Source organism: Diprion similis, chromosome 6 (genome assembly GCF_021155765.1).
Source record: "Diprion similis isolate iyDipSimi1 chromosome 6, iyDipSimi1.1, whole genome shotgun sequence".
In the NCBI taxonomy this organism is placed as follows: Eukaryota; Metazoa; Arthropoda; class Insecta; order Hymenoptera; family Diprionidae; genus Diprion; species Diprion similis.
In genome coordinates, this window is record NC_060110.1 from 12,737,018 (window position 1) to 12,748,568 (window position 11,551).

The 11,551-nt window shown below is 42.3% G+C and overlaps 1 protein-coding gene across 1 annotated transcript; it reads left to right on the forward strand.

The window, feature by feature from the left end:
- Positions 1–34: 34 nt before the first annotated feature.
- Positions 35–9,995, forward strand: LOC124406503 (short transient receptor potential channel 4-like). The gene is made up of 14 exons (XM_046881937.1): positions 35–58; positions 131–323; positions 557–693; positions 1,287–1,424; positions 6,471–6,808; positions 6,990–7,298; positions 7,479–7,689; positions 7,748–8,018; positions 8,097–8,202; positions 8,285–8,586; positions 8,685–8,936; positions 9,053–9,168; positions 9,479–9,637; positions 9,750–9,995. Exons 1-14 carry the CDS (start codon positions 35–37, stop codon positions 9,918–9,920), a joined length of 2,727 nt encoding a protein of 908 aa, XP_046737893.1. The 3' UTR covers positions 9,921–9,995.
- Positions 9,996–11,551: the final 1,556 nt, after the last annotated feature.

Below are 11,551 nucleotides of genomic sequence, written 5' to 3' on the forward strand. Positions count from 1 at the left end.
ATATATTATTGATAAATTGATCATATCATTGAACATGAATGAATCGCTCTCCTCATTTGTATCATGTTCAATTAACTCCCTCGCGTGATTCAATGCAATGGCATGCATCATCACTATAATGTAATTGCAGCCTCATCGCTGCAGTAAAGTACAGCTGTATGCCAAGTATTGCCACGTGTTCTTCACGTTCATAGACGGTGTACGATTACGCCTGGGTGTAGAATATTTTATTCATCCGGAGAGGCTGCAGGAATGCCTGGTCACGCCTGTGTACCGGACAATCCGGCCTGCGGTTATGTCGCACGAAATGAAAAAGCAACGCCGTAGGTACGTATGTACACCAGCATTTACGCTGATTTATTGTTTTCCAATGTACGTGCGACTTTGCGCAGATATATTCATCCCAGCAACGTGAAGTGCTGCACGATTCGATCGTTATTGTTATTTTTTTAATCCAAGTGTTCGTGAACGACCTTTCAAACAATTATTATTAACCGCCAATGGAATTTTGGTCGTACAACCTTTCTTTATTATATTATTATATATATTTTCTAAGATTTGATACCGCATCAGTCGGCAAGAGGCAAGCGCTTTTCCACCGCTCGGACGTCTTCGAGTAGGCGAAAGTACCCACGACTTATGGAAGAGCCTGAACCTGAGTCTGATTTTCCGGATGAGAACGAACTTGAGAGGGTGAGTTCTGTAGGTTAAGGTCTGAGGGTGGAATAAGCTTCGCGTTGGTTCGGTGGTCTCGTGTTGGATAGAAGCAATTTCAACTCATGGGTTGGCTGACACAATTTCGTCAGAGGTGGTTTCGATCCGTGTTTTATATATATAAATATGTATATACATATATGTATAGATATATACTTATAACGACGGTTGAATGGAGGTTAGAAGGTTGAACTGGTTCTAGGAGTGAAACTTTTCTTGTCAGTATATTTTACACGCTTTATTCGGGTATTTGACACGGTGTAACATACATAGATATAATATACCTATACGTATACCGTAGATCGATACGATAAATTTTTCGACGGGGAATGTGTTGCCTGTTTTGGAAGACTAATTCCAAATGATACTTGGAATTTTGGGATGGGTATTGCTGCTTTTCACTTTCTTCCAATAATTAAGGGTAGAAAATTTTACAATTGAACATGAAAGGGAAGGTGCCGCTACGGGAAGTCGGTAATTGGCGCCGATTGAATAAAAACTTATAATTTAGAAACGTGATCGAAATAACGGCTCATTATTACCAGAACTCATATGGCTGTGTCTATTTGTAGAGGCCCAGCGTGCTGCTGCCGCAACTTCAGGAAAGCGAGAAACAATTCTTCGATATTGTTAACAGCGGAAGCGTCGCAGAGGTGAGAAATTTCTTGGCCGGAAACGAGCGCTTCAACATCAATTGTGTGAACTTTCAGGTAAGTTCGTAGAGTATACAGCGTTTTTTTTTTTTTCGTTCATTCTTTTCTTCGTTCCTCCGAAAATGCGTCGGGAAACTTCTTAAGCCGACTTTCATCTCGACGACTTCTGCCAAAAAGGTGCGGAGTGTTCTGAAAAAACCGAAAATAATGGCGCCGGGGAAAGAATGGTCAAAATTGCCGGGCGGTTCCGAGACAACAAAGTACAATATCGGTTTCGAGGAAAATATTCAAAGAACAGTTCACGGTATAATGTTGGTTCCGACTTGTCGCCGAAAAGGTTTTCCGCGTAGTTTACGAGTCAGTCGTACCTAGAATACTGCACTAGCTTTGCCAGTTGAATTGTCAGTATATGAGCTTTTATCAAAAGTGAGATCACGAGAAAACTGATATCGCAGTAACGTTCTTCTTTCAACGTGAAAGAATTATTTGATTCTACTCTGTAAGATGTTCCATTAAAAATCTATCGTAACTAAATCTAAAAGTTCACAGCTGACTTGTGTAATATTGTGGCATAAGCGTTCGGATGTAAGTAACCGTTTCCACGAACACCGTAAGTTCGAAATGCATGCCCATCTATTTCCAGAACTTCACTTTCATGCTCGGTGACTTTGAAACGTAACAATGGGATGAACAGAACGGTAAACGACATAAAAGATGTAGCTATATGGTGTAAAGATGTGAGAAAAAACGAACACGACAAAGAGGAATAAAAAAGAAATAAATACAAGATTGGAGAAAGTTGCCTGCAGAGTGTAGCTGGAAACGGACGTACGTCGAAGGGTCATTTCCGATCGGAAAGAGGTAAGACGCCGGATAGAAGGAGAGCGATTCGCTATTGGATAACGGAACGACGCGTATATACCCTCGGAGGCCAAGATCCCGAGACCCCGGGGACCCCGGGGACCCCGATACCCTGCAGACGATCGGGTTCAAAGACAATCGACCGACGTGGAGGTGCAGCGGAGCAGCGCACCGGTGAATTCTCGCGTACGACCAAGTGGGTCTTCCTTATCTCAGATCTCACCCTGGTCTCGGGCCTTACACGTACCCCCCGTGGAATGTCCCCCTCCCCAACCCCCTTTGACTCGACGCCGTGCGGCAAAGAGACCCAATGAGACCCGGTGAGGCCGCCCTCGTTCGTGTCCTCGACCGAAGTATCTCCGGCTATATTTCAGCCCGCGGTTTACAAGACAATGGTTTCAACCAGCGGCGATAAAAATTATTCAAATGACGGCGTTGTAAATTCCACGAGGAATCCGGGCCACTGCTGCCCGATGCTCCTATTTCGAGTCTTCGGGCCTTCTGGACCCAGAGTTTGTACCGCGTGTACATTGTATATATAACTATGTTCCGCTATCAACGGTCAAGTCGGACTTACCATTCCATGGGACAAGAGAATTGCATTTCAACTATAATTCTTTTACATTGCATTTATTCACTTGGCTATTTTCACATGGATGTATCGATGCGTCAGCTGTGTAACTGCATGTGAAACGTAAAACGAACTTCCCCGCCGCTCGAATGAGTCTCATCGAGACGAGAAAGTCTGGTGAATTATTCCAGACCAGATGACATAAGTTAACGTCACTCAAGGATTTACGAAGGCGCGGTCCCTTCGCCACGGGGATTCTCAGGTTCTGAAACTAGTTCAAGAACGTTTTCGTATGAGAGATATTGTTCGTACTCGTACTTCCAGCTGTTCGGTTGGATCGTTTACACGCTTTTTTCTTGGGTGTTTTTTTTTTTTCTTTTCCCTCGTTTTTCTGTAGATGCTGACAGTTATCGAGAACTCTCTTGAATACTTGTTGTAATGACTGATATTGTTGGACCTTGAATAAATCTGCAGCCGACTGTAAGGTCTTTTACACTTTTGTAAGAAAAACGTTCCGTTGTAATTGACATTACAACTACCATAAACGTTATTCAAATCATTGAAGCTGACAATAAGCCTTTCAATGCTACCGGAAAAACAGTCTCACTTGTTGAATGGTGATTAGACAACTTATTGTAGATTTCATGTAAAAAAATATTTCGAAGCGTGTTTGACACGGTCGTCCATCCAGGAATACTTCCGTAACCGTGAAGGAGAAACAAAATTTGAATACCCTCAAATTCTGCGTATGCGTCATTCGCTCCACGGGATGCAGTGTCAACTCGTGTAAGCCTCGTTCACTGCAGAAAACCCATGGCCACAAGGAACCGATAGGCAGCTGGCGGCCATTATGGGTCCGTCAATATCGAGGTGGGCCATCGAAATATTGTGACTGGGGCCTTCAATGGAGCGCTTATTGTCGGAACAGCGGACAATGCGTTTGTGTTGCGTGCCGCAGATGCATCCCGACGCCCGGCGTCACGGAATCACACCATTGGCTGACGCCAACGCCAACGGCCCGATGGAACGGATGAAAGAGTTGGTCGAGAATGGCGTAAAATGCCTCCTGACGGGTGAACGAGCGAGGACTGCGACCCCCGTTCGCTCAGGAACAACCGAACCGCTAACAAGCCTCGAGCAATCTGCACTCCAAAAGTGGGAAGGAAACGGCTAGATGTAGCCAAAATCAATTAACCCCCAGATTTTCGCTTTCCGTACTTGGAGGATAAAAGAGATGAGTACAAAAATAAAATAGATAGTCACTACACAACTGAATTTGCATGGAATTGAAGATGGAAGTCAATGTATTCACAAATGATTTGTTCACGCTGACTTAAGGATCGCGAGAAGCTCGAAGTTGTCGCTCAGAATGTGACCCATTCCTACCATGGACACCTCCGGATGTGTGTCGGCCCGTCTGATTGTGTGGTTGAGCTTTAAGTGGCCTATAAACCACCACGGGCGTCCTCCGTTTGCCGGTCGGTCCGTGCGTCCGTCCGTCGTTCTCCCGTCGTGATTGTCGTGGGCCAGTCGGGTCCTCTGGGCCTGGCAAGGCCCCGTGGGTCCAGCTCAGCGTGCGACGGCATTGTGTCTCTTCGGTGAACATACGACTCTCGCCGCGCCGACAAATGGCTACATGCGTTCCTACGGTCCTCCATGTAGGTGGGCCTTACCGCTTAGAGGGCCCGTTGCCGTCCCTGGATCTAATCCGTTGTCACGTTAAACGTTCTTAATGATACTATTTATCGAATGGCTCATTACGACTGTGATATGGAGCTATTTCGCAAGGCTTAACTTGGGTGTCGATTCTCTTAAAGGCCCTTCTACTGGGGACTAACAGCCCTGCATTAGCATTGGTTAAACTGTCGGAGCTGCGTGTTTCGTAAATAACATTGAGCCAGGTACCATTGTCGAAATTGCCACTTTGCGCGGTGAGCACTTTGTATTTAAATCCATGATGTTTCTGTCACGCACATTACGTACTCCAAGAAGGTGTAGAAGTCCGTTCAAAAGGTGAATTTACTTGACAACGGTGATCGATCAGTATGAATGTAATTCATTCGCTCGTAACTTTTGTTCCTTAAAAACAAGCGGAATTCTTTGATCTTGTCGTCACCAGTTATCAGATATTTCCTACTCCTGCATCCAAACGCTCAGAGCTACCCCAAGTTTCCGGTTCACGCTCACCTCCGGTAACATATTCGTAACAAATTCTTACGTCACATTGAACCCTTTGTTGGCCCTGTTTAAAGTTATACTCGACCCCGGTTCGAATTCACTTTATCACTTATTCATGCGGCTCACTTGTTCCGGTTACATCACAGCCCGTATCGGAACTGAATACCTATATATTCCCGAAGAAGGAACGTGAAAGAAAATACTTACAAAAGGTTACCTCATCGTGCAAACGAATCAAAGGCGGGGATCTGTCTCAAAAATAAAAAATAACAAAGATAAAGTACTCTCGTCAACGTTCTTCCCACGTATCACAGCTGGCGCAAAATAGCAAGTATGTACCTACCCATAAAAAGAACCATAACCACATTTGTCTCTATTCGCACGTAAGCTGGAAACCCGTTTCCCCCACGGTGAATTGACGTTACGCAGCCCCTAATTGTAAGCTAGGGCTCTGAGCGGATCAACAAAGGGATAATTCCGCCCTCGGAGACCTAATATTTGCTGTACCAGTTATTCTATAATCTATAGAGTCGACGTACCAACCCAGACTGTTCGAACCACCATTGCCCAAAGATTAACTCTCGGCTAGTAGACGCTGCTGTTACACCTTTCCTCTGAATTGTTAAGCCTCAACTTCGTATTACAGTTGCTCTAGTAATAGACCCTGTAAACTAATCCCGTAGTAGAATGTATTATTCTCTAATAAACTTAACATCCACGACGCTTTTGCCGGAGCTGAAGTACCGACGTGATATGTAATGAAAACACAAATCCGCAATCCCCATGGTTCAGTTCACTTCATCGATAGATATATGAGTCTTTCACCGGTCGTAAATCCAGGACGAAATGTTTCTACTGTCAATACGTCTGTCCAAGCTGCGTTTATGGAGCGTAAACCAACCCGGAATAACTCCCAAAATTTTCGTGTAAGATGTTTGAATAATAATAAGAGTCAGTGCAAATATGTGCGACATCCAAGGATAGAAAGGTGTGCCGCTGTTTAATCATAGCTAGCTTTCGCATAATCACGTTATTTAACGGCAAACTGGAAGTGAACAGTCGGTTTGCTTGTGAAACTCTGTCGCGGCTTGAATTATATTATTATTGGAAACTCGATCTACATTTCGATTATACTTCTATCTTCTGCGTTCGTCGGGTTGATTTTTCACTTTTTTCACCCTCGCACAGCTATAAATCGCCGGCCATGATAATAAAATGAGTATTCTACTCGTAACCCCGTTGCTATTCAGCACTGTGTTATTGGTATCCCGTAAACAGCCCTGCGCGTTTCTTGCTGCGGAGAGAATAATGATCAGATGTCACGCAAAAACACAGTAACAAATCGCGAGGCCAGATAAAGTGAAAAATCTTTTACCTTTCCAAGATTTTTGACGATATATAATTTTATATTACGGTATGAGGTTGATATAACGGAATGTTGAAATTTCATTATATATTCCAGTAACGTTGATATTTCCTTGTATAATTTTCAGGGTTTTTCCGCTCTGCACGTAGCGATCCATTCGAAAAATTTGCCAATGCTGGAATACCTGCTCTCGTTGCCAAACATAGACCTCGGCGACACAGCTTTGCACGCGGTACGAATAAACGAAGAACGAATGGTCGTCATGATCCTGGATCGAATGCAGACGGTAGCTTCGAGTCTGGAATTCGCAGGAACCACCCACAGCTCGGACTTTCTTGACGAAACGACCCCCTTGGCGGTCGCAGCTCATTACGGGCACTACGAAATCATAAAACTCCTCCTGGACCGAGGACATTTCCTTAACAGGCCTCATCCACCCAGCTGCTACTGCGATGAAGTCTGCAAGTAATTAATACTGCCTGCTTTTCCCCATGCTCTGACTAATAGACGGAAAATTTACGGTATGTATAGACACTATAAAACCCTTCATCTCTGCGTTTTCTGCTTTCTACTCTTTTATGAAGAAAGTTCAATTTCTTTACTTACCTTGTCTCAAATTGTGCATTTTTATCATCCTGTTATACAGACCTCAGCGAGCGAGCGAAGACACGTTGACCGTGGATAAGATGCGCCTTTTTCTCTACACAGCTGTGGCGAATCCCTCGTATATTTGTTTGACTTCTGAAGATCCGATTCTCATAGCTTTTGAATTAGCTGTAGAACTGAAGGAAGCCGCAGACTACGACCGTGTATTTTACACACCTTACCAACAACTCTCCCACGTAAGTTACACCTTTATAAATCACTGTCGTCCAATCGAAGCTATGCAAGTATATGGAAGCACTGTACGAGTACATCTTCAAGTAACCGAATACCTACCTCGAAATTTCGATCGGTTAAGAAATGTATCTTCTACTTACGATTAGTTTAACTATTTATTTCCTCTTCGAGTTATAACGCGATACAAACTATGCAGAATGTTCTTTTTCCGTCCAAGTTTAAGTCACGTAGAGGATATAAGTAATGTTCTTCTAAGAGTAAGTGGGAGCATTAGGATTCTATTGTAATATTATAGCATTCTGTTGCGTTACTTAATTACATTTATGAAGGAGGCAGTTACTTTCGCAACGGAATTAATTGGGTGTGCCCGTACTACTGAAGAAATCGAGATGATACTCAAGCAATCAGCGGGCTTGAGTTTGTCCACAAAATTCGTATACCCTCGTCTAGTTCTGGCGATGGATTTCAAGATCAAACCCTTTGTCGCTCATCCCAACGTACAGCAGGTGATTACAAAACATGAAACCCTATACCTCTAATCAACTAACGTTCGTATTTTAACAGCTAATGGAAACAAGATGGCAGGATGATTGGTACGAGTGGAGGCTGCGATCTATTCCATTGAAGGTACTGTCGATAGCTCCGAGAATCGTGATGCTGCCAGTAATCGTCTTCTGGACACTACTGGCCCCGAACTCTCCTAGGGCGATGCACTGGTCGATTCCGGTCAATAAGTTTCTATCATTCGCCGCAAGCTATACAGTTTTTTTGTTCTTTGTCTACGTAGTGTCCAATATCGATAAAACTAATCAATTGCGAGGACCACCAGACAGCGGTACGTGATTGGATTGTTTTTTTCTCCCCGAAAAACTGACACTCATACTTTTTCATGCGGAAACCTCGTCCTGTCCAGGGTTCGAGGTTATCCTGGTGATATACGTCGTGGCTTATATTTGGGGCGCCCTAAGATTATGCATGATTCACGGTCCAAAGCGATATTTCAGAACCCCGTGGAACTGGTAATTCTTCCTCAATATCCTCACTTCATCACTCATGTAGCAACGATCCTACTCCTTGTAATCCATGGCATTCATGTTTCAGGTACGAGGTCATAATGCTCGTGCTATTTGCGCTCACCTTTTTATTTTGGGGTGCTGCGATGCTAGACGTTCAGCAAAACGGGCAAAGAGATCTTGAGCGAAAGTATTGGAACCGGTACGATCCAACGTTGATCGCAGAAGGCACGTATTGCATTGCAACCATCATGGCTTTCTTCAAGCTGCTATTCGTCTGCCAATTGGACCATGTTCTTGGCCCTTTGCAGATGTCACTGGTTAAAATGATAAACGACGTTACCAAATTCATCGCAATATTCACGATTATTATCTTCTCGTTCACAGCTGGTAAGGCCATTAAATTCTTTTCCCAAATTGCGCTGGCAAAGAGTCTATACTACATGTGACCAACAATACAATTATTCCCTTCTCATTTTCAAGTGCAGGGCTGGTCCGCTTGTATCAGTACTACGAAGGGATGGTGCAGGTGGACGATGTTACGAAATTGAAAACCCAGCAGGTCAATTCGTTTGTCAATTTCTCAGCAACTTTGAAGACACTTTTTTGGGCAATCTTCTGTATGAGTCCCATTGAAAGTGCGGATATCGTGATTGAAAACTTACCCGGTGAAGCAGAATCGAAAACCATTATCAACGATCACAAATTCACCGAAGCTGTCGGTTACGTTGCATTCGCATGTGAGTTACTCAGAATCGACTTGATTCGTTTACGCAATGATCGTATGTAACTAAAGCTATCGCTAGCGTTAGAATGAATTCTTGCATCTGCTGCAGTAGCTAATTTGTATTTTCAGTGTTCGAGTTCATCTCTGTAATCGTCGTGTTGAACATGCTCATCGCTTGCATGTCGAACACCTTTACCAAGATAACAGACAACGTTTCGGTTGAATGGATGTTTGGCCGAACTGAGGTAAGAAAACAAAATAGAAAGTTCCATGCCAAAGGTCAAAGTATCTTAAAAACATGAGACGAATGATAAATTTTGTATAAAACATATCGGCGTATGAAGTCGGATGGAAAATTGTTTCTGTGTTCATTGGAGTTGACTTATATTCAGAAATTTCCTCCGAATAAAAAAAAATACTCGCCGAAAAGTCCTTTTCAAATAAAGTGAAATAAGCAGACGCCTGAAAACCAGCTATCGACTATGTAATTACCAAGGGTGCACTGCCGTCTTCGACCCTTTTTATTTAATAACCCTTTTGTCCACGAAAAACAAGGTATACATCGACTTTATGACGCAAACGTCATTACCGGCACCGTTCAACTTAATCCCAACGGCTTCAGCCTTCAACGGCATAGCGGAGTTCATCAAGGCGTGGATCAAGCCAACACCAGAAAAAAAAGCTCGGTGGAATTTGAAGCATTGCTGCTACGTGGTTCGTATATTTCAATACTGTATACTAATGCAAGCATGCTGTATGCTCAAAATTAAATTCTCAATAAAATCTTGTGCTTCCATTTCAACCTCCGGTGTCTGTAACGTTTCAGGAAAGTCTCTTAGAAGATACCAGTGAGGATTTTCCCATCATCATGAGTCAGCTGGTTCAACGTTATTTCCGCAAGAAGGATACTGAAATTGGAGAAGCGGCGGTGGAGCCCATCCAAAAAGAGCTTGTCGAACTAAGAAGCCTTCTTCGTGAAGCCCTTTCGCCAGCCTAAACAATTTTCTGTAGTTTTCAGAAATTACTAAGTTTAAGTAACGGCAGAACAGCAATAAGAAAAGAAGTGTTGAAGCTGATCGGCCAAAGTAATGTGTATCACATTTATTCAAAATCAAAAGGCCATTTTAGCTGATCGTGAGAGTAAAACAAGTGTCTTAATAACTTATTGGCAAGTTTACCACTCTCTTCGGAAAAATTATGGGGACAACTCGATCTGAAGACCAGGGATGGATGAGGTAATTTGAAGAAAAATAAATAAAACGAAGTAATCATTTAATTAGAAAATTCATCGACAATATACACTTCCAATTAAAATAATACGTAAAAGGTTGCATAACCCTACGAACTAATTATATTACAGGGCACGTACTGCCCTTCAAATTCAATCAAGCCCGTAATTGCACAACTTTGTACCAAGTGAATTCTACGTAGAACCGAGCGAAGAGCAAAACAACAAACCAACTGTATTGTGATAAACCAGTACGTAACATTTGTGAATCACAAAATAAGAAATTTATACTTCCGAATTAAACTTAAATAATACTATAGGTATAGTACCAAATGAATATAAAGTAAAAAAAATGGGTATTCTATTGTGGAATCAAATATTTTATTGAACATTTTATCTTACTACAAGGTGTGAAAAAATAATCCTTCGTCAGTGGTAACAGTATTTTTAGTGCACCATAACAAATTACTATACCAGAATTCTGCATAAATTTCTGATAGATTAAAACTTCCACTATACAGAAAAAAGTTTGTTTTTTACGAGCAAACTAAATTTGATAATTCAAGTTCGGTATCATGGATGCACTTGGTGCGTTAGACTCTGACATTGAGTGGAATTGATCCTACCACAACAGGGTGGTTAGTAAAAAAAGTATTATATGAAGTGCCAATACCACGTCAATTCACAGCTAACGAGAACAAAAAGATGTCTGGCCGCTGTCCGCCTGGAGATACGTGAAATTCTGTCCTAATGAAGAGTAAAAAATATCTCGTCATGTTAGTCGCTTAACACATTGCATATTATTTAATTGCAATATTATTTAACGTTCAACATGATTTTCTCAATTTCGAATTTCTTTTATGTGTTTGTGAATAGTGTTAACACTATACTGCGAAGTAAATAGGAAGATATACTTCATGGACGAAGGAATAATGGTGAGATTCTAGAACGGAGAGAGCCAGCGCGAATTAGAGTTATTGAATCTGCGGTGTTATCCGTTCGATCGCACGTCACCAGAAAATGTTTAAATTCTAATAACGTGATTGACGATGGCAGAGTGTTTTTAGATCGAACCATCTCATGGGGGGGAGGCTTAGGAAAATGCTTCAGTGATTTGAATAATCGGTCGAAATTATGCATACATAGATTGTTCGTAAAATCAGATTATACAACAGGCCGTTGAAGTGACCCCGAAAAGAATACAGAGAGCCGAGGTAAAAATAGTAGCATCTTTTTCTGGCACTTTTACGCGTTAGGTAAATTTCCCAACCTGTTATTAAAAATGGGAAAGAAGGTTGAAAACGAAAAAAATAAAATAAGATTGCAAAAGGAATGACAAAATTCGGAGGAAACCCGCGTAAAGGTGATGAGCAGTGCCTTTGCCTCTCAGCCACGCTTCC